Here is a 24,864-nt window from a genome sequence, read left to right on the forward strand (position 1 = left end):
CACGAAATCACGTTTCGCGGTAGAAATCCCGGAAATGGTTATTCGAGTTTCATGAAACCGAATGCTTCGTTAAAGGATACAGGTACGGTCGACCGTGGGGCGATCTCATCCTTAGGATAGGCACTTAAGGCCACGCACGAAATTAACGGCACTGGTCGTTCGCATAATCCAGCCGGCGAGTAACGGCTCCTGCTCGCGTTGCAATTAGCTCGCAGGAAATACACGGGCAAACGAATATTCGTAGCGGGAGGGAGCCAGCTGCGAAAGAGAGACGGAACAGCTTACACCCTCGACAACGACACCGTTACTCGACGCCATTGTAGGCTACCTACTACACGACATGTCGCACCGAATCGTACACGCGCAATCAGGCTCGCTCCCTTTTGCACGGGTCTCGATAAATACACGCGGTACCAATTCAACCCTGACGATCGATAATTAGAGGACAATAAGGAGGGACTGAGAAAAATGATGACCGATCGTTGTTCCGTTCCGTAGCAGTACCTCAAGTGCCCGGTCTCCCGGTTACATCGAAGCGAGCGGTAATTTGTGGAACGACCATAACAGTGCCATTACCTTGATCATCGTAGCGTACTCGCGACACAGAGCAGAGATCTAAGTACAGTTTGCTAGTCCTCCAGTTAGCTGTCCCACTTTCAGAACGTGTTCCTCGTATATCTCGTTAGACAGCCACCCACGTGGTCCGAAATAACCCATCCCGGTGTTGGTAGTAGCCGCGACTGTGCTGGTACGATGGCGAAGTACAACGGGAGGCAGAAGAGGACAGGGGAAGGGTAAGGACGAGCTAGGTAAATGGATGGATAGGTAGACAAGGAGAGAAACAGAGAGAAGCCATCGTGGTAAGCGATGAGCACACGCCTGTCGGATCCGACATAGCCGCTGAGAACAAGGTGGCATTGGGGGATACAGCCGGTCTCTCGATCGCAGTCGGCCGATAGCTGCCGCATGACAAGCCCAAGGGGTGTACGTAAACGGGTAAATCTACCTAGCAACCTCTCCACTCTACGCCGATGCAAGAAGCTCCTTGTCTACTGTGTTCCCTTGACCGTCTCTGTCCCGCTGTAGGTCGCTCTCTTGACTGGATATGCTCGATAGCCTACATTCCAACCTCGGCTCTGATACCTGTTACCATTTCGATAATTGTGTACGCAATGTCGTGGTATGGATAGAATGACGACCCTCCGGACCCTGGGGACCGGGAGTATTCGAGAAGGGCTCGCAAACGATCAGCACGAATATCACACCACCAGCAGACATGGCAGACGATACCGTTCGGAGCTGCCTGTTCGCCAGCAGACTTCGACGTCTTGACCACGAAGAAGGAAACGAGCGTAAGAATACTACGTCGTAAATACGCCACAAACGATACACGCTTCGGGGGACCCTTTTCGTCCTACTGACTCTTACTTTCTCCGTGCCGTGTTCGTTTACCGGCAGTCGGTATTCGACAAGACGCGAGCCGCTGAATCTCGCGGGCCGATCGCCCGACGAAACACAAATCGAGGGAGCAAGGGAAGAAGAGGAAGCTGCGGAAAGGGAACTGAACATATGTGAGCTGACAGAGGGGAAAAAATATTGCGCAAAGCGGATAGAAACCGAGATGAACGGATAGGTTGATGCTAACCGAGAAAGTTTGGTTCTGGTTTCGAACTGTGGGGTACAAATGGGATGGGTTTGGCTGAGATGAGGTGCTGGTCGGAAGTAACATTTTAGGGTGGGAGTTTTATAGAAATTCAGTCGGATTTGATATACAAGTTGAGGTCTAGTTAACTTTACTGGTCCTTAATTAAAGTGAGAGTAGTTTTGGTGTCTATGTCCAAATGTACTATGCTGTAAATATTCTATGTAAAATAAGTAAATTGAAGCACCGATTCTGATCTACCAGTTGGTCCAGGTCAAAAGTGATATAATTTTAAACAAAAAATTTTTGCTATATAACGAAAACGATATTTGAAGTGATAGTTCGAACTTGAAATACGAAAAGAATTCATAAAATTCTTGCTGTCTTAATCCACCATTTGAAGATTTACCGCAATCAAATGTAGAACATAAATTACTAGAATATCATCCAGTAAAAGTTCACGAACATAGCCCAGAAATATCTTGTCCTTTAAGATGACAACTCACAACAACTAATCTTGCGTTGTCTCCAAGATATACGTTCGCGAATTCACACAATGCAATATAGGGGAGCGGCAAAACACAAACTGACTGTTCTACTTGTTTGTTCGTCGCTTCTACAGACATCCTGGCACATATATATATCAATGTATGCGAGTAACATGAATTAACATCCTACTAGTACGAACAGAAAGCTACTCTACTTTGGTAGTGCAGTTCTTAATCAAAAATGGCGGTTTCCGTATACACTGCTTACATGAGCGATTTTGGGGTCATTCTATACAACATATGTATAAATTTTCTTATTTATTATATATTGAACAATTTACAAAGCTAAAATATTCTGTTAAGATTTTGTCAATTAAAATAAATTGATATAAATTAATTTAAATTAAAATAAATAAATAGAGATAAATTAAAATAAATAAAATTGAAACAAATTAAAATAAAGTGAAATTTTGATAGGAAGAGTTACGTATGGATGTGCAGGAAGGAGAATTGATAATATAGCCACGTTTGACCTATCATTCAGCGTGCATGCGCAATCGCGGGGTTAAAAGCGTCCATAGATAAACCAGCACCGTCTCTGAGAAAGCTTTAATGCAAAGTTGTTGGAGTCGGTGAATGATATTTCCAAGTTATCCCGGTTTCGCGATACGATCAACGGCGGGTGAGAAAGGGCTGCTTCCTCTGTTCGTTTTCGCGGCGCATTTCCGGCCAGCGCTACGTATGAGTAACAAGAATTAATATCCAGCGGACCGTAAGAGAGCATTCAGTTTTGCGTTGTCTACCACGGCATCGTCCCACAATAAATTCTTCTCCCCTTTCTTTCTTGGCCGGTCTGGCGACACGGTGCACGCGTGTGCGTGCGTGCATCCCCAACGACATTAAAGGAAATTTGTAATGAAACGTACAAGACATAATGGCGAAGGAGGCCGGGGTAAGCGAACGGGGCGATTTATCACGAACGCGATGTGATCGGGACTCGCCTCTAGCGCTCGGACGTTAATAACGCTGGCTGCGAATCACGAGTTCTATCCACCGCCACCTCCTCCTTTCTCCGCCGTGTCTACCCCGATGCATACCTAATAAAGCAGCACGACCGCATCCTCGACATTGCATCGACATCGCCTTTTCCGTACAACCGGATAAAAAGGCGCAACAGCCGCAAAGACAGCGACGCGACGCTGACGGTGGCGGGACTCGATGCGCCCCCGGGGCTCGCTGATAAATACAGGGTGCTGAGGACCTACCGACGTACAGGCTCTTAAGTCATTTTCTTGTTACGGAAAGTTTAAGCGTAGTTTACGATGAAAGCACTTGGCACTTGCAAAGGATTGTACTGAAAAAGCGAAATATGTCTTTGGGACCAATTGCTCACGCCAGTTCTTGTATTTTTCGTTCTTAATAAATGAAACATTTGTCACTGAATTAAGATACAAGTTTTAAGAATGTAGTACAGGAAATCATAGATACATGCATAATACACGAGTCCCAGTAAAAGGAGTCCATGTAAATGACACGCCTCACAAGTTGATTAATTCAATGAGATGTATCTTACAGTGTGGGACAGGTGTACATACATAACACCTCGTGAGCTATGTACGTCCTGTGTATGTCCTATCGTGTATTAAGCGCGAGCAAACAGCGCCATCGGAAATATAACATCACATCACACAGAATGTTGTGTCTATTTTGATCAACTAGTTGGTACACATAATTAATGAACTGTAATCTATTACATGATTTATTTTTGAGACTTCGATACAAGTGCATGAACACCAAAATATACTCAATAAAGCCATTCCATAAATCAGCTTCTGTAAAGCATTTCATATTTTATTATTTAAATCATATTTTATTATTTTGTATCCAAGTTTATAATGAAGAATGTAGTTACTGATGTAATGATGCAAGAAGCATCTTACCAATTTAATAAATCTCACAAAAAACCCATCAGTGGTTTTCTATCCAACTCAACAAGGATCCCATTAAGTTGGTAAGATGTTTCTCCATAAACACCTTCTTTGGGACAAAACGGTGCTGTTAGACACGATTCGAGCATCACCCTGCGGTCAGCAGAAAATGCGGCCACATATCCACGTGAGCGTCCTAATCGTATACCGTTCCGGAAGAGTACGGTGCCATCATCGTAGACCGCGCTGTTCGTGGTCGTTGTCTTCCTCAAATGACCGTGCCTTACGGTCAATTCGAGAGGGCGTACACTCGGGAGCGAGTTGAGCTTTCTTTAGACACACACACACGTATCCCATCATAGAAATTTTTTAATTTTTACGAACCTGAATTTATAAATTCAAAAATTTATAACTTTCAAATTTTCGGATTTCCTTTTAGGGATTAAAAGGGATCTAATTTTCGAATTTTCAGATTTTAAGGTTTTTGAATTTTCGAGTTTACGAACTTTATAAATCTCAAACATCTCATTTTTGGATCCTCAAATTTTTGTGCTGCAAAAATTCTGTATTTAAAAATTTTCAAGTCGTCAAATTTTGAAACTCTCAATTTCTAAAATTTTGAAACATTCAAACTTCCCTGTCTATAGTTTCTATGTATATCTCGAAATTTTGGCATCTATTATCCCTATATCCCTAAATCTCTATATTACTAAATCCCCATATTTCTATATGCATAAATCTCCAAATCTGAATATATCAAAATGTCCTCCAATGTCTAGATCACCAAATACCAAGGTATCGAAGTAGCCAAACTCCCATATCCCTAGATCCCTAAAATTCACGATCTCCAAATTTCTAGAGTGCCCAATTCCTTAATCTTCCAATTCCCCAAATACTAAGATCCCTAAATCCTAAACACCTCAAATTCCAAGATCCTCAAATCTCAAAATCTCTAAATTCCCAGATACTCCATAATCCTACGTCCACAGAGATGCCACCAATTCCCTAAATTCCTACACCAGTCATGCTTCAAATTCCTACATTCTTACATCACTTATCAAATCCCTAAATTCCTATATACCTCCAGAACTTAAAATTCTCCAAATTCTTGTCTTATCCCCAACTTCTCAAATCCTCAGAGATCTCAAGTTAACGACCAAAAGTACCCCTTCACTGCCATATTTTCCCCAGAGAAGCCATATTTGTTCTCGACTCTACGAGTAGCTCAAGTTCGTATCCAGCATGACCAATTTTTCCTTGGTCGGCCGAACGTTTAAGGGGTCAGAAACGCGCCGGTACGGACACTGAAAGTTCGTGCTCGGTATTCCTAGCGACGTCCCCGTACATCGTGCAACGAGCTACGTGTATGGCGATTGAGTTAGTGATGGTGGAGGTCCGGAATCGTACAGACGGATGTAACCCGCCAGCCAGATAGCTTCGGTACGGCTGAGCTGGCTAGAAGATGAGACGAAGAGAATGGGTTTTCGAGGTTGCTGAACGAGACACCGGTATGTGTAACAATCCGTGATTGCTGTACCACTGGCTGGGTTCGACGTTCACCTTCGGGCTTCCTGTTTTCTTTCAGCCTCCTCGCGTTTTATTTCTTGCCAGCTATCGACTCCTCACCCTCCCCCGTCGATCGACGGTTTGCTAGGAACCGAGGCAAGACATGGCGGAACGGGAGGAACGGATAGATATACAGGGTGTAGAAGAAACAAGTTAACACTATACAGTGACCGTATACTTCTGAACCGATGAGGATTTACCTATAAAAGTTTCTGGAATGACCTTGAAGTTAATGGTCAAGGTCGAGTTGTTTCATGTCGTGTAGTAATCGTCGAGAGGATGCAAAATCTCAAAGAAAGTATGTGTGAAAACTCAACTGTTCTCTTGGAAAATGATGTTCAAGTTTGATTAGGGATGATATGCAGTACAAATGGCAACTGTGATGTAAAGGTGTCTTTACATACTGTATATATTGTTAACTTCTTGAATATGCAATTTTTTATTGAGTCTTAATTTATGGTTTTTTTGGAAGATTTCATCCCCTTGATAAGTATTATCAAATAAGGCAGGCAATCTTACCTTGAGCTTTCAAATTGAGAGGTTACTGCTGAATCTTCAATATAATTTTTTGGGAGAACAGTGGAATTTCAGCTTATAGTTCCTTTGGAGTAGTCGTCTCAACGAGTACAATACGATAAAATAAAAAAATGAAATGACCTTGAAACTGAAAGTCAAGGTCACGAAACTACTACGATTGAGAGGTGTATCACGTAACGGTTTGCTGTAACTTAGCATACACCGTGTAGAGGTAGTCGGTGCGGGACGTTTGATGCAGAAGTGCAAAAACAAGGGAAGGAACGCGAATCGGCGAGGCAAAGAACCGAAACGTGCTGGCGAATCAGCCAACCAGTCAACCAGGTTAGAACTAGTCGAGGTAGCCACTATCGAGTTCGAGTCTCATTGAACGAGTTGGCAAACTGTTCCCAACGCTGCTCGTTCCCCCGTTCTCTCTGACCTCCGTGGTATTACCACTTGAACGTACGGGCAAGGGAGGAGGGTGGGCTCCAGGGAGGAGGGAGAAAAAGGCTGGTTTGCAACGCGTTTTCTACCCTCTTGTAACTTTTATGATCCGCGTAAAGCAGCGATTTTCATCGGTTTTGCCTTCGTGCTCGTTGCTTTCTTCCTTCGTTTCTCTTTCTACAGTCGTCACTGCGCGGGCTCTAATTAATTCGCGTTCCCCCTCGATGCCAGCTCGCGTTGCTTGTTCCAGGCGTGCTACGGACGAGGCTCGATGAACGTAATACCGAAACACAAGAGGATGCTTGGGTATAATGAAGAAAGTAGAGGCCGAGTCTTTGAATACAGCTGAACGTTTCGGCGTTTTAAACCCTGCTCTATGCTCTTTATAACCACTGCTCTCGATGTTTCTTGCCGTATGCTCGAACCAAGGTTGTTGGAACTGAGTAGTCGGAACTGAATTTTTGAAGTTTGTGTATTAGGTTTTTATGTTTCGCTTCGAGGAAGAATATTAATATTTTGTATTTAGCTTAGGGAATAACGAAAGACAATTAACTGATGGTAGTACATTTTGGAGGGTTTCTTTGTAGGGGTGCGACTATCGACTATTAATGTTTTACTGTTAACTCGATGATGTTTAATGATATGGACATTAAATTTAACAGTAGAGGGTAAATTTATAAAACACGTTCATTTAGTAAAAATATCTTCAAAATTGAATGTCTGAAAGTTCTTCAAATGTCTTGAAAAATATTATAATACTGAAATAAGTCTGAAATAGTATGTTCAGTATCACCAAAAGTGTCATATATCAAGTATCACCAAAAATAATTAAATACCTCAAACATGTCCAAAAATAGCACCAGTAAAATGTCCAAAAATAATATCTTAAATATTTCTAAAAATATCTTCAAAACAGTATGACCAATAGTATCATATGTCAAGCATCACCAAAAATAATTAAATACCTCAAACATATCCAAAAATACCACCAAAGTAAAATGTCCAAAAATAATATCTTAAATGTTTCTAAAAATATCTTCAAAACACTATGTCCAAAAATAATATCTCATATATTCCTAAAAATATCTCCAAAGTATGTGCAAAAGTAATACTTCAAATATGTTCCAGAATATGACTAAAAATATCTGTAAAATTATCTCCAAAGATAGTACATGAAAAATCTAACAAAAAATTCGTAGAAAAATAAATAAAAGTGGATGACATAAAAATGCAACAAAGTGTACCGATGATCTGGCATGTTTAATAAGCGGCGCTTAAGCGTGTCGTAGTTTCTCGACCATAAGAAAGCGAGTAGAGAAAAAAGCCCGGGGATATTATCGTCGTGTCCCTGTCTCCGAAGTCGAGAGTCGTTTTTAACAGGCATCCCAGCGACGGGAAAAATAATAGTGTCGTATTTGTGCAGCAAGTGTCACAGCGGAGCTTTAGCATGCAAAGCTGACAGATGGCTCGACGTTTCGAGCTTATGTCGCAAGATGGAAACGAATACATCGGGATATACGTCTCCATGTGAACATACATACATACTGTTCGAAGCGCTCTGACTTCTCGACACGGTAAAATCGTCGATCCTCCATCCAGACTTACCTGCAACAGAGAAAAGCGATTATCGGACTAAGCAACAGAAACTATAAAATTGATGAGAATCGTGCACGAAACGCGTTTAACAAGCAATCATATTGGTTACCCGAGTATAATTACATACAATTTTTCCCCAGGCGAATTTCGTGGCCTAAAAATCGATGCTATCGAGGTGAATCGATTAAACGCGCTCATGGGGGGTGTGGTTTCGATCCTAATTATTCGAAATAGCTGATTCCCTTTCGGACCACTTATACTGAACCCTGAAATTATGCTTAATTCGTGGCCTCTCACGAGTTAGATAACGGATTTTGATGGGAATAATGAAGAATAGCCGTTTCAGCACCGATTAAGGGTTCCATTCAATTTCTCGTGTTATTAAAATTCGTTTAACTGTAGGGTTCCCCGGAAGATGATATCAGTTAGTAGTGCTTTGTAATTTATTACCGAAGTTTGGTAGCTGAACGTTAAAATTACTAAATTTTCTTCTTTTTATATAAAAATCTTAAATTCGCAGATATTACAAATTTTAAGCTTTTACTTGAAAATAAAATTCGCTATTTCTTATATTTTAATAAACATTCAAATTAGTGTTACATGTTCAGAAATTTACAGATTTCTGAGATTACTTAATTTTTCTACATTTCCAAATTTATATATGGACAAAGTCAAAAATATTTTTAAATCAATATTTTTGTAAATTTTTAATTTTCTAAATTCTGAAATTCCTAATTACTGTAAATTCTAAATGCACAATTCCTCAAATTTTAAAATTTCTTTGTCTTCATGTTTAAACACTCAATTTTTTAAATATTCAAATGTTTCACTATTTAAATTCACTAGTTTCCACACGCTTTTTAAACGCAAATTCTCAATCACTAAATCTTCAAATCTTCAAATCTTCAAATCTTCAAATCTTCAAATCTTCAAATCTTCAAATCTTCTGAAAATCCCAAATCTCCAAATTCTGAAATCCATAAATCCCCAAATCCCCCAAATCCCCCAAATCCCCAAATCCCTAAATCTCCAAATTCCCAAATCTACAAATCCCTAATTACCCAAATCTCCAAATCTCCAAATCTTCAAATATCCAAATCCCCAAATCCCCAAATCCTCAAATAAAAAAAAATCCCTAAACCTCAAATCTTCTAATCTAAAAGTCCCCAAATCCTCAAATCCCTAAATCCCTAAATTTCCAAGTTCCTAAATTCCCAAATTCCTAAATTCCCAAATCCCTAAATTCATAAACTTTAAAATTCCCAAATCCCTAAATTGCCAAATCCCAAGATTGCCAAGTTCCTAAATTGCCAAATCCCTAAATTCATAAACTCTAAAATTCCCAAATCCCTAAATCGCCAAATCCCAAAATTGTCAAATCCCTAAACTTCCAAATCCCTAAATTCATAAACTCTAAAATTCTCCAAATAAAATCGTCCAAATTTACCCACTGAACCCTAATAACTTGCAAAGCATTCTCCGCAACGTCGCCATTTTCTCTAAGAGGTCTTCGTGTACTTCCATTACATCGTGTAATGGATGAGTACCAGTTACACAGATGTAATCAATTCTATTTGTCGCAAGACGATTCGCAGCTCGTGTTTCTTTCGACAAAGGGTGCATTTGTATGCATCCAGTAACGTCGCAAGCGTTCATTCGAATTTCATTCTTGTCAGTTTAAGAAGACCCTGTGTCGTTTCATCGCAGTGGCAACTGGCACAATTGACTTCGTTAGATGTTCATTCGCCATCCTTGTTTTTAATTGCTCGACGAATCAACAATTATTTGTTCCTCTCATGGGTAACGGACCTTCGAAAGTTTTTCCTTTATTTCGCCTACGGGAAACCGATTTAAATGCTTTACAATGATATATTGTTGACATTGGTGGAAGATGAGAAATGACTGAAATTTCTTTATTTTTTTATTATTATTATTTACTCTAGTTTCTATTGTGGAGTTTCAAGCTTGAAATGAGTTAGTTGTTCAATCAGGTGCGACACTGTACAATTTAATGTACATTCAAGACGTTAGTATAAAATTTAGCATTAATTGTGGATGTTAATATAATTTAATATAAGTTGAGAACGTTGTAAAATTTAATGTAAATTCAGGACGTGAATATAAAATTAAATGCAACGATGTTAATATTTTAGAAAATCTCTCTAACGAAGTTACGTTAAAATATCATATTAATCTCTTGTTCAGACTATCGTGACGCACACTAGCAGTTCACATGTGCTACACCAGACATTTCCACCGTAATTGAATTTAACCATGAATACAATACGTGTTTTTAATTTTCTTCATTTTTCTTCTCATTGCAGCAATAATTAGCTGTGAATGAAAAGAAGTGTAGATTAAGGTTAAAAAGGACCTTGCAGAATTTTTAAGATCATCCACCAAGTATTTCCCGAAAACGTTATACCGTTGGAATATCGTTTAACGATCGAAACAGGCACAGCAGAAAGAATCGGGATTTGAGGGAGAAGGAAAAGCTCTCGATTTTAGTTGGTTTCCGGTTGAAGGTTAGGCGTGATAGTTGTCGCAGAAGGCACCAGTCGACGAAAATTTTTCCCCCGAGGGATATTCCAGCGAGCGACCAGGCGTATTCCTTTTACAAAGCCGTGGGAATACGGAAATTACGTATTCACAGGGCGCTCATTATCGAAGATATTCCGAAAATTTCGTGACTTCTGCATACAAACCAGAAGACAATGGTCGCGGATAGCGAGCGAAGTTTCGTAAACTGCTCCCGCGTGGATAGACATCGGGTTGAATGAAGTTGAAGAGGAACTGTCTCTATAACTTTCCTTGGCTTTAAAAAATATCTGCAGCCGCTTTATCATCATTTCCTAGACATCAACGACAGTTTTGACACTGCGATCTTCCAACATGAGTATTATGCAATCTTTGGGCTCCCAGAGTGATAATTATGAAAATCACGGTTATCACGCGAGCGAGGTATCTCGAAATATTAAACTACGTTGAGGTACGTCCTATAGAAATTCGATTTTTCCGAATAACTTATACTTACCTTGGACTAGGCATTTTCCGTCATTATCACAGTTTCTCATCTATGTGCAGATAGGAATCACTGAATTTATCATTTCTTGTGGCTTCGAAATTGTTTGATTCACTGCAGGGAGGTTGTAAACATTCTTTAGATTATACGGAGGAGTATGCTTGCAATGCAAGTTTCAATATATTGAAAAATTTTTATTTCATTATATTCAGTATGAGAAATTGTCTGTATCAAGGGACAATATTTATATTTTCATGAAGAAGCTGTTTTGAGTTAAATATCATTAAATTTTATAATAAACAAGGCAGATGTGGTGGATGTTAACAAGTAAATCTATTAACAATATTGACAAGATTATTTTGACAATATTTGTAATATCACGTACTAGCAATATTATATTGACTATAATGCATTAATAATTTTGTAATTATTAGACTAAACAAATATTACTGCGTTGTCAATATTAATCTGACATTGCACTGAATGCACTGATAATATGTCGATGATAATATAATTGAAATTATTGCACTGACTACGACGATTTCACATTCTTTTATCGATTATAAGTAATTTACACTATTCTATTGACTATAAAACACTGACAATCTATATTTAAAATAGTGAACTTATATTTTATTGACAATATTGAAATTAAATGTTGGATAATGACAAAATTATTGCAACCATAGCGCCTTGAGTAGAGTGCACTGACTATAGTACACTGAGTTTGATATACTCACTATAGTGCATTGAGTATTATATACTCACTATAGTCTACTGACTATAATACACTGAGTACGGTATCCTCGCTGTAGTGCACTGACTATAGCACACTTAGTATGATATACTCACTATAGTGCACTGACTATAACACAATGAGTATGATATACTCACTATAGTCTACTCACGATAGTACACTGAGTATGAGATACTCACTATAGTGCACTGACTATAACACACTGACTATGATACACTGAGTAGTTCATCTACTATAGTGTACTAACAATATTGCACTGACTACAGTACATCGATAACACTGTACTGATCATAGTCGTATAAACAATATTGTGTTGACTACAGTATATCCTAAATTGTCTGTTACCTATACTGCAAATAATACTATTCTGTTGACTACAGTAAATTCCCAATTAATATCACAAAACCTGAATGTTAAAAATTACCCAAACTGAGCATTTAAGGTAATATATGGATTGATATCAGTATCCTACCTAACAGTATTTCAGCCACATTTTAGTTAACCATAAAAACCTCGCCCACTTAAACATAACTAATTTGTGGACTTGACGTGTTCATATGTTTCTGACGTGCGTCATTGCTAGTGGTTCAAGAAGCCTCTCCACGAAACCTTCAGATTCCATTTACCCAACGTAGCTAGAATTCCATCGGACATTTTTCTTCGGTGTCATCCCTCTTCTCCGGTCGCTCCATTTAGACTAACGACCGGCCGAATCGACCAGCAGGAATCTGGACTATCGTGGCGGAAAATCTGGAATGTCTGGCCTCGTGCGTCACGCCCATGCGACGACCGTTGCTAGCTTTTCAGCCTGCTCGATAGCCCAATATTTATTTCGCATTGTCTCACCGGCCGCTATCGTTCCCCTCGGCTTCTTTCCTGTGGTCTCGTACTGCAGGCGGAAGTCGTGAGCGCACCGCATGCATTGCATGCCGCGCGATACGATGCGATGTGCAACAACGTCAAAGAGGGCCCGCGATTTCCCTATGCAAATCGGCCCAGCTTTGCCGGGCTACCGGGCGAATCAAGGACACCTGGCGGAGCAAAGGGTGCAGCTACACCGGCCAGGACCAAGTGGAAAGACGAAGACCGAGGCGGACCACTGAATGAGCTAAAATAACCGTCGGGAATAATGCCATAGATTGGGAGGACGAGTTAGCGCGAGCATTGCGAGAAATGGACAATATATTGCTGGACCGGCCATTACAGGGGACCATTAGATAGTCGACACGTCGAGATAACGAGCATTAGCCACACAACGGCCACGTTAGGTAGGTGCTCGGCTACGTACGGAGCCGCAGCAGCACAGCAAGATCCATAGGTAGGCACACCGCAACCGAACATCCCTGTGCAACCTCTTGTTTCCTTCCCTCTTTCCTTCTCTCTCTTCCTATCTCTCCCTTTCTATCTCCACTTATCTGTCCCTTTCCCTCTGTCTCTATCTCCCTCTGTTTTTCTTCTAGATACCACGTGGTCAGCTTTATCGAACATTTATCGCAGCGATCGAGGAAGTTTCGTATCATATGTTCCTGTCCGTGTAGCTTGTAACAGTTCATAATGCGATACTCGGAGGTTTACCCCTCGCCGGTTAGGCTAATGATGATTCGTTTCGAATTGATAGCTACCTATGTAGGCGTTGAATTGTATCGAGTGCCTTTTAAATTGTGACGCGTACCGGCGTACGATGTTCGCTCAGAGGAAGTAAATTGAGATCGTGGAACGGGGTACGCTACCGTGCTTCGTTCCTGAGGACGTTGACTTTAGAGAGGCGATGTGCTGCAGGAAACTGAACCGATCAAAACGCTTCTTCTGGAATTATTTATTTATATATACAGATTTCGCATGAAATTTTAAAGGTATTTAGGTGAAATGCACTGTATTTAAGTGAAATCATGAATTAATAATTATAGGATATTTGAATTTAATGAATATTTCTATACAATTTAAATAAAATTACAAAAGTTGAAACTTGATTACATATTTATCAATGATGAAATATATAATTTAAAATATATCAATTTTAGAATAAATGAAAATAATTTTAAAACGTTTAAAAAATATTTATTTGTTGCACGGAGTTTTTCTCTTAAAATTACTTAAAATTCACTTTCAAATTATGACAATAGCTGAATATATATTATAAAAACTATGAATAGAGTATAATTAAAATTTATAACTGAAGGATAATTAAAAATTGCAAGTTAACTTTTGTAAATAGTACAAATACCTTTATGTAATTTTCTTAACGTTAGGATTATTTTAGAAATATTATGCAGTTTTGTCGGTGTTATAATTTCTCTAAATTAATATTCAGTTTACATGCTGGCTTAATCAGCAACTTCCCTCATAAAATCTAACAGTTCCTTAAACTTCCCATAACATTTAACACCTTAGCTGCCTCTCGCAAATGAAATGGATAACCACTATCTCTTTATGACTTAGTAGTAACTAAAAGCTGAAAGGAGTAATTCGTATTACTCGCTCGTACGTTTAAACAATTCTCCGACACTCAAAATTTATTATACGTTATAAACAATTTTGAAATATTAGTATACACATTTTTAACAAATAAGCCTCTGATAGATAAAAATATTATTAGTATTATTCTCTTCTATTTTTTAGAAATTCTCAGATTTTTCTAAATTTCAAAGTTTACAATTTTTCAGAATTAAAAAATTTTTAGATCCTCAATTATTCAAATTTGTTAATTTTTTAAAAAATTAAAAATTCTCTCAGATCTACATTACAGTTTTAATTTTTTATTTGTAATATTATAAAAGAAAGAGAGAGGTAGTGTATCACTTCATCAAATATGTGTATATTTGATTAACACTAAATCTACTGTATAATGCACATTCACTTCAAAATTACAAATGAAGCTAAAAAGTAAAGAAACAATTGTCAATCTTATAAATAGATCTACACATTTATACTTCATCTCAAGGTAAGCTAACATAGGTTTCAATAAAATCTTAACGTGTGGACCGCCATAGTGAAAACTGACATTTGTGGTCAGAGTATGACATAAATTATTAAGAACAAAGATACTGAACCTGTCAATTCTATTGTTTAATCCATTAATATACATCGTCCCAATATTTGAAACCCTCAAAATTTTTTACATCGTATTTTTTCAATAAATAATTAATTTAACTGAATTTATAGGGTGGGCCACACCGCCATGGTAGTCAACGTGCTGACAAATGCTATAATTCGAAACAAGAAACCTAACCTCTTCTCGTGCTTTGACGAGTTTCACTCATGACGCACTTACAGCTAAAATGTGACAAAGCTTACTCAAATTTTAAACACTCTTCAACTTTGAAATTTAGGTCCAATTATAAGTTGCATTATCAAGGATCCCTGAATATAAAATACTCACACTTTAATTTTCTTCGTTCGTGTTAATGTTACAGCTCTGAATAGGCTTGTCTGACGCATCTGATAAATAAATGGCACCGGAAGGAGTTAAAAATGTCCTTAGATCGAATTTAGTATCAGTACATCCAATTAAAGATCATTTAACGATATAACAAGTATGAGAACCTCTGGCATATAACGTTTGAGCTCGGAATCAAAATGGAGCTGCACGTACCGCGCCCGTCTTCGGCCGTCCATCTTCTCCCCGGGTTAATTAAAACAAACACACTTTCGATGAGAAAGAGTGGTGGACAAACGGCGCTCGTAATTTCCGTCAGCACGGCGGAGTAGTTGTAAAAGTGTTATTTAAAATTGCGCGGGAATAGCCGGGAAGGCATTCAAGCCGAAGTACCCACGCTAGATCTCGTGTAAAGAGCAGTCCTCGCGATGCAGGACGTTTCCTTTTCCGGCGAGGTAGATGTTGAGATCGACTACGAGACCGGCCCTCTTCTCCCCGTTTCGCGCCGTTCTCGTCCCATCACTAACGAAGAACAGAACAGAACGGAACAGAGGAGAACGGAACGGAAAGGAACCAGAAACGTTCTCGTGCGGATTTCTCTCGCGCTCTCGCATTATTGCTCGCCCCGTAGCCGGTTGCTACAGTTGAATAAAGAGGAGGCTATATACGAGAGAGCCACAGCAAAGGGAGAGTGCATACCAGGACCTCGGTGGCACGATACTGTGCGTAATTTCCTTTGTTTCTGCCGCGCCGTTAGTTTCCAGGTGATTTCAAGAACAGTTCGATTACCTTCGACAATTTCGCGAAGAAACCGTCTATCTCTTTCGACTGTGCAGCTGGCAAAATGAATGTGCAATCGTTGGAACGGAAGAAGCTACGGGAGATCGCGATAGAGCGAGACAGAGGTGGGAAAATGTTAGGAGGAACGGCGCGAAGTAATTTTGACGTCTGACAGACCGGGATACGTCCGGAGTCCCATTCCGGAGTTGATTCGCGGAAATACCAGGCTTTCGCTCTTTCTTATCCGACATCGTCGACGTATAAGCTCGTCGACACTCGATCCCTTCCTCGCGAAACCAACGACCCGACCAATCAGACAAAAACGGGCATCTCCACGGGTCGTAGACCAGTTTCGAACGATCAGAAAACTGGCATAGGGAACGATAACCGTACCTGCTTATTTCAGGCAATGTTGGCTGACGAGAAAAAGCGACCGAGATGATTAGCCTTTGCACTCGGTGTCCACTGGCGTGTCAAGACGCCATTTTTATTTCGCGAAGTCTACGGTAACCAGGGGTTTTATGGGTTGTCGGGTCTTGGGGACGATTAGTGGGGCAATGTTGTGGTTTTTGAACTGGGGTACTTTGACAAACTGGATTTTTTGAAGTTAGAGTGGAATCGCTCTTTACTTGGAAGGAGTGAATTTATGAATTGGAATTTTTGAATTTGGAGAACAAATGACACCAAACATATCTGAGGGTTTTATGGGATGTTGGGTCTTGGTGAGAATTAGTGGGGCAAAGTTGTGGTTTTTGAACTTGGAGTACATTGATAAATTGGATTTTTTCAATTTAGAGTGAACTGGAGTGAATTCTTCACTCAGAAATGCAATTTTGGTATTTAGAGTACAAATGAAACCAAACATATCTGGACTGTAGAACCAAAGTAGGTTAAAGGTCTACTTCGTACAAATTACATATATTTTGCATTCAATTTTTTATTTCCTACCTTCCCAACCTCAGTTGTGTTTTTAATATTCTACTGCAAAAATATGGTAGTGTATAAATTAACATTTTATGTATTTTTGCACGTTTGAGTTCCAATATTTTTCAAGTCTTCTTTACAACATTTTATGTTAAAGAATTTAAAGAATTTTTCTATCTTTACGTGAACATAATTGAGTTATTTATTTTTATTAGGATCACTCTTATTTTTATTAATATTATAAGTTCCACTTTATTATTAAAAATTTACTAACTTTAAATGTCAAATAAATGAAAATTTTATAATTTTAAATAAAGTTTATAATAGCTATAATATAAATTTGTAAACCTAGAATATAAAACTCTGTTAGGTTGCATTTTATACAGAAATAACGAACAATAGAAGGGCAGAAAAATTTGACCACAAAAGGAACATCAATGCTTTTTATCAAATGAAATAGAATTCTAACTTTATAATGATATTTGACTAGCCGCAAAAAATAATGTTAAAAACGAATGAAACAGAATATACACTGTGATTATAAAAAAAAAAAAACAAATTTATAACACAATATGGAACTTTTATTATTCTCTTTATCAGCAGTTAGAACATAAAAAGAACTGAAGAGAATCATTATTTATTTTTTTCTTCTTTTTTATGCAATCTGAGAAAAGTTTGAATTGTTTCAGTGAATGTTTGATCAGATATTTTAATACAAATTTCAATATTTATTTAATATTTAAAAAATGTGCAAACTATTGGAATTCATCGTGTAGTCATGGTAATAAATTGATAAATTAAGTTGTACAATGTTTAGAAACATAGAAATGTCAGAAATTTTAGAAATTTTAGAAATTTTAGAAATTTTAGAAATTTTAGAAATTTTAGAAATTTTAGAGATTTTAGAAATTTTAGATTTTAGAAATTTTAGAAATTTTAGAAATTTTAGAAATTTTAGAGATTTTAGAAATTTTAAAGATTTTAGACATTTTAGAGATTTTAGAAATTTTAGAAATTTTAGAATTATCAAATTAAGAACTTTATAAATTCATAAATATAGAAATGTCAAATTTAAATATACAAATTTACGAATATAGGAATTTGAAATTATCAAATTTCGAAATTTATGAAGTTACTAATTTCCACAACTACAAATCTGGAAATTTAGAAGTTTTAAGATTTTAGCATTTGGAAATTTAGAAATTTGGAATACAAAGATATAAAATTTACAACTTTCTAAATTCCTAAGTTCTAAATTTGAGATATAAAAATATCAAATTTCTAATTGCTAGGGTTTCAAATTTGAGACATAAAAACGTCAAATTTTTCATTCTTAAAATTCTAAATTTATCACATAAAAATTTCAAATTTCTAAATCTCCAAGTTCCGTATTTACCATATAGAAATTTCTAATTTCTAATTTCTCAAGTTCCAAATTTCAGCTATAAAAATTTCAAGTTCCTAACTTCAGAAGCCAAAAAATAAAAACTCAAATTTAGTAATTACAAAATCTTTAAATCTTCCAATTTCAAAATAGAGAAACAAACTGATCAGCATCCAGCGCAACTAATGAAGGTTTAAATCGCCCAATAAATTCACAATCCGTTCCCCTTTCTTTCATCCCTAATCCTGCTTAAAATATAGCGCGCAATTTTCTGCGAATAAAAATAGAATACCCCTTAAAGTATCCACACTCTCGTACTAAATAAACGTTCAGAGATATATCCTCTGCGCGTTAGGTTTCGAATAAAGCGTTATCGCGTATCCATCTTTGATCCCGCAACGCTTCACTTTCGTCACGGTCGTCAGGCAAACTACAATTTCAGCCGTTACAAATCACCGGTGCATTCATTAACCGGTACGTGCAAACGGTACCGGAATCATAATTTCCGCGGAAAAATCCTCGGAACATCGTAAACGTCTTCATACGTAGTACCAAGGCAGAGATTTATCTCGACAAGGATGGCACGTCGGCGTCGTTTGTATTAGCCAGGCGAACCATAATTTGCTGCTAATTAATGCTAAAAGCCGCGCCGCGATTTGTCTTAGCTGCTCGGCATTTACGATAATGATATCGTCGCGGCCAAGTAACGACTAAGTAGTTTAGTCACGTTCCATCCAGGAGTATATCCTTCAGCGACGTTGAATCGGGTTCCCGATCGATCAGGCTTTTCCTGCGGACTGTCTCTGTTGGACTTCTCGTTAGTTTCAAATCGGTCGACCGCACCGAATCTAGCAAAAGGGCCGAGATAGGAGGCTGCGTTCGAAATTCCGCAATAGACGACGACGACTTCGCGTGCGTTCATGCGGAACCACCTCTTCAACATGTGTGACCGTCACAAAGGAGGAGAGGACTCGTGGAGGTTGCAAAGAGGAGGGTCGTTAAGCGACGCTTTCGAATGGCGCCCAACTTACGGGACTAAGGTTCAAAAGGGACGATAGGGAAGAAAAAGGAAAAGAATGTCAAGGATGATTGCACAGTAATCGACTTTACGCGATTCGGAAAGCGGTTTTTAGTTTCTGAAGTGATGACAGTTTCTGTATTATCTTAAACGTTTATATTTTAAACAGTCGATGAATTGAAAACAGGTTATGATTCTTAAATTTTCAGATACATTTATCATTAAATTTTAAAATATAAAAATTGCCCGATTTTAAAACATATCCTAAATAACCTAACCTAGTCTTGTTTAATCTTCAAGTCTGACTTAATTCTAACCCAACATTGCTCTTACGTTAACTATAACTTTTTGTAACTCAAACTATAATTTAAATCAAACTACAAATTTATCTAGTCAAACTTATGATAATAAAATGACTAATGAAATATAACTACAAATATTATCTAGCCTAATTAGATAAAACACTGACCATAAACTAACTTCATCTTTAATTTTTAACCATATGCTGAGGTGTTCTAATTTAACTGAACTGAAAGATTTAATTACTCTAACATAATCTAATCATATTTAATTTTATTCTAATTTTATTCTATGTATTCTAATTTTACTTATAAACTCGTCATAATTATGAAGCCTAACTATAAACTGGTGAGTGATCTTCAAATCTAGCCATAATAATATATATTCAAATTTAAATATAACCTAATATAATCAAATTTAAATATAACTTGAATATAACCTAACCATAAATTAGTCTAGTTCAACATGATCTAATTTTACCGAACCTAACTTAATCTTATTGTACTAATAATTCTGTCTATTCTAACATAACGCAGCTGATAAACTGACCTAACCTAACCAGACCGAAAGATTGATAAATTACTTAAATTTAGCTAAACCTAATCATAATACTCAGTAGCCTAATTAAATTCTAATCATAAGTATAGGCTAATCTAATCTGACCTAACTTAATCTTATCTAACCACATTTGAGCCTATTCTAATCTAACCCTACTCACGAATTAACCTAACTAAACCTAACCTTGATAAGGTACTAATTAATCTCATCTATCTTTAGCTACAATCTTGGCTGTTTTGACCATAATAAATTTTGATCTAATCGTAACCTTACTTCAACAAAATCTTAACCATAACCTAGTACTATCCTAACCCTAATGTAACCCTAACCTTCTTCACAATCTTCCATAACTTAATCTTTTATTGGGTTAACCTAACCTAACCTTCTTCAAAATCCTCCATAACTTAAGCTTCTATTAGGTTAATCTAACCTAACCTTCTCCAAAATCCTCCACAACTTAACCTTTATTGGGTTAACCTAACCTAACCTTCTCCAAAATCCTCTATAACTTAACTTTTTATTGGGTTAACCTAACCTAACCTTCTTCAAAATCGTCCATAACTTAAGCTTCTATTAGGTTAATCTAACCTAACCTTCTCCAAAATCCTCCATAACTTAACCTTTCATTATATTAAATTCCTTATACCATTATTCAGAATAGTAATTATGACGATAAATTAAAAACTAATCCACCTAACCTAATCCTATTGTGGTGCAACGTAACCTAGTTCTACTATAATGCAATCTAACCTATTTTTTCTTAATCTCTCATTAAAATCTTCACGACACTTAATTGCAAACATATTTAATCCCCACATATGGAATCCCCAAAAACTTAAATTAAGCAACAAAAGTTTCCTTAGAACTATAACATTGAATCCTTCACCTCCAGCGTTATCCTCCACTCCTTCACCTCCACTATTATCCTTCAGTATTACACTACGCAACAACCTCCACAATTTTGCCTAACCCAACCCTCCATTAGAATCGCACTACATTATTTAGCATTAAGCTACGTTAAAAAGTGAATGAAATAACGATAAAAAGCAAATAGTGATAAAAACGAAGCAAGACAGATGAGCATCGATCCGTCTGCCAATAGCCTGACACGATATAACATTGTCCGAACCACGCGACCTATTAAAATGTAAATTGACCAGCGTACGTTTGACTAAACAGTCATTGGGGAGTTTGAATGTACAGTGGATTCGATTGCTATGGCTTTGCTAGCGATTCCCTTTCCCACTATCGTGTACATGCGCTCTAAAAAGTGAACATTAGGGCAAATTAGCACGAACAGACCACCCAGCACGGGAAAGCTAAACACCATTCTGGATCGATAAATCGTAGTTAGGGTAAGCCAGACCAGACGCCATAAATCAGAGTGTCCTTAAGAATCCAGGTTCCAACACCTCGTTAGTTTGTCACCGTCGGTTCCCTGACCTTCTTCACATTTTCTTGATACCGGTGTCCTTGGGTTTAATCACACTCTCGGTGACTACATCTATCAGCACTTTATCTTTCACTTCTAGTCATGTTCGAATGAATGATCAATCGGAAGAGGACAGTTTGTTATTTATATGCTCGGAGAGGATTGAAATCGTTGGATCAGTATCATGGTGTTCAACCGGAGATTAATGGAGGTTGTATTGAGGGCGTGATCTAGGGTGATGGGTAATTGTGGCCTCGAGGGCGTGGACACTCGGACACTGATTGGCAGTCAATTTTGGAAAGGTATTTGACATTTTTATGTGTACGGATTCAATACGCAAATTTTCAGATTATTAATTTTTAGATGTGGGAATTCACGATTGGAGTGTTACGCAATATTTGAGTTATGAGATTTTGAATTTTTAAAGCAATTTTTAACTGAAAATATTTTTAGACTTCGGAGTCTTCCAAACACCAAATTACCGGTAAAATTAAAAAATATACAAATTTCTAAACTACATTTTCTCATTTCAAGTTAAAAAATCTAAAACTCTAAAAATCTGCATATTTGTAAAAATGAAGAAACTGCAAAAATAAATTTAGGAATTAAAAAGTGGAATAATCAAAAGGGTGAAAATCTGAAGCTTTAAAAATCTGAACCCTCCGCATATCTGAATACCAGACGGTCTCACGCATCGTGCACACAATTGCCCGCGAGCGTCAGTCGGCGCTCGGTGCCCATCACGGTCCCTGCAAACGAGCCGCAATTCCAAACGGACGGGAAAGGGACACGGTTACGAATTCACCGGCTAGAAAATAGGAAAAAATGAAACGCTCGTTGGACAGTTGAAACTATGGTCGTTTACTTTTCTGTTAAGAACAGCGCTTTATAAGAGACGGGAACATATCCGCGGACATGTCTTGAGAAATGGTGGTATCTGTCTTCCCCGGAACGAGCCACGATAGCCTACGAATTACGGCAATTCACCGAGAGTAATGTTTTTCCGTCACGTTCCAGCCGGTGGTTACACGACTTGGACAATCGTGGGGCCTCAGACTGGATATTCATGTAACATTCATTCTCCGGTTCGTCGCTTCCGCATCTATTGTCAACCGGTACACTGAATCCGGTCCGGTCTCCCTTTCGTTCGGGAAGACGCATCTCGACGCCGCGATGCTTATCATGCTGATGCTGCCGCGTCAAAGGGATTAAGTCGTCGTTACGTTCGCGCCTCATTTATCATGCGATAAACGTCCGAGCCAGAAAATCGTTAGCCGTTTGCATCGAGTTCAGACGTGGGCGTCACGCCAGGCTAGTACAGTCAACAGCAAAGATGCCTTGCAAAAATATGACACGCAACGGGAATAGGTCTGCCACATGGTTCTTAGAGGATTCAGAAGATTTTGGTATTGGGATTTAGAGATATTGCAAGTTTGGTATTTGGGGTTTAGGGATATTCTTGGAATGCGATATTTTAGGATTTTGAAGATATAAGAATTTGTGGATATAGGGATGTGATGGTATCAGTGAGGATTTTGGGGTTTGTAGATTGAGATATTTAGATCCACATTTTGTTCTTTGGCATCTAGAAGTTAAGAAATCGAGTCATTCTAAATTTATTTGAGTATGTGAAGATTTGTGGATCTAGACATTTAAGACTACAAATGAGGATCTTGGGAGTTGAAGATTGAGGTGTTTGGACCTAGACCTTTTCTTGGGTGTCTAGAAGTTAAGTATTAAGGCATGCAATGACATAGAAGCTTTATAACATAGAAAGTGGACCTGGCAATTTGAGATCATAAGTACTTGAGGATGTTAAGACTTGTGGATCTGGACATTTAAGAGTATAAGTAAGAATGTTGGGGTTCGGAGATTGAGGTGTTTGGACCTAGACCTTTTCTTTGGAGTCTAGAAGTTAAGGATTAAGGCATGCAATGACATAGAAGCTTCATAACATAGAAAGTAAATCTGGCACTTTGAGATCATAAATACTTGAGAATGTTAAGACTTGTGGATCTAGACATTTGAGAGTATAACAATTTGATGATTTTAAAGTTCGAGAAGTTTGAGACTTTAAGACCTAGATATTAACAAACTAAGGAATGTGACATAAAAGTTTCATAATATGCAAATAAATCTTGGAATTTGAGTTTCAAACTCAGAACAAAATTTGAAATCAGACCTAGAATTTAAAGAACCATGTGATAGTCATGTAGAGATCAGAAAGTCTGCTAATTTGAAGACATACTTGAATCCATAAAAATTTGACTACATAAAGAATACTGTACAGTCTGTAAAGTACATAAACTCTCAAATATCTACCGATCGTCATGGAAATCATTCCGAAATTCTATATATCTCGTATCCATTAGTAGAAGCATCTCCCAACGAGGTTTATTGGCAGAATTACGGTTGAAAACGGAACGTTCGGATTCGGCTAATAAGAAAAGTTTCGGGTCGAGCAACGATGACGAGGAATCGTTGGAATCGGGGGAATCGGTGAAATTGACTGCTTTTTGCGATAAACGTCCCCGAACAACGTTAATTACATTCCGCGTGAACGATCTCGCGATCGAGAGAGATTCGAGAGCGATCCTCCCGTTCGGGGCTGCCCTCGGAAATTCCTTACAAGGGCAGAGTTATGCGGAAAGATCGCGTCTGTCGGTGCCGATTCGGAAGCTTCCTAACTTCTTAGGCGTATATCATCCGCATAGTACAGTCGATAGCAAATCTGTCATTGCATATTCTATGAAAAATACTGGAATCAAGATGGTTTACCATAATTTTTAGGGATTTTCAGAGATTTTTCAGAGACGCTAGACATTACTTTACAAATAGATATTGGACTATAGGAATTTAGAGAACTTTGGGAGGAAATTTGGGAATGTAAACGTTTTGAGATAGAGGGATTAGTTAGGTGGGATTCGTTGATTTGGAGATTGTTGTAGGTACCTAAATATTTTAGGATCTAGGAATTTAAACATCAAGAGATTTGGAACTTTAAGATTTTTCAAATTTAAGAAGTCTAGAATCTAATAATTTTTGGATCTATAAATATGTGATTTTCTAAATCTAGATTTTTGTCTAGATTTTTAAATTTAGAGGGACTTTTAAATCTTGAGATCATCACATC

At 37.9% G+C, this 24,864-nt stretch overlaps 2 protein-coding genes across 7 annotated transcripts in view; one reads left to right on the forward strand and one right to left on the reverse strand.

Moving 5' to 3' along the window:
• Positions 1 to 24,864, forward strand: part of neo (ZP and PAN domain-containing protein neyo) — a 474,339-nt gene that overhangs the window by 399,660 nt on the left and 49,815 nt on the right. The gene's annotated exons all lie outside the window — the stretch shown is intronic.
• The window catches only part of Atg16 (Autophagy-related 16), a 792,563-nt gene that overhangs the window by 349,672 nt on the left and 418,027 nt on the right, over positions 1 to 24,864 (reverse strand). For 2 of the 5 annotated variants that reach the window (XM_076539813.1, XM_076539812.1), the window contains one exon: positions 7,830 to 8,189. The exons of 2 other annotated variants lie outside the window; for them this stretch is intronic. In XM_076539813.1, the coding sequence (XP_076395928.1) occupies positions 7,845 to 8,189 (345 nt within the window). In that variant the 3' untranslated portion in view covers positions 7,830 to 7,844. Of the gene's footprint in view, positions 1 to 4,032; positions 4,389 to 7,829; positions 8,190 to 24,864 lie in introns of those variants that run through there. One more of the 5 variants, XM_076539816.1, reaches the window with a different exon arrangement.

This window comes from Megachile rotundata, chromosome 14, assembly GCF_050947335.1.
Source record: "Megachile rotundata isolate GNS110a chromosome 14, iyMegRotu1, whole genome shotgun sequence".
Lineage (NCBI taxonomy): Eukaryota > Metazoa > Arthropoda > Insecta > Hymenoptera > Megachilidae > Megachile > Megachile rotundata.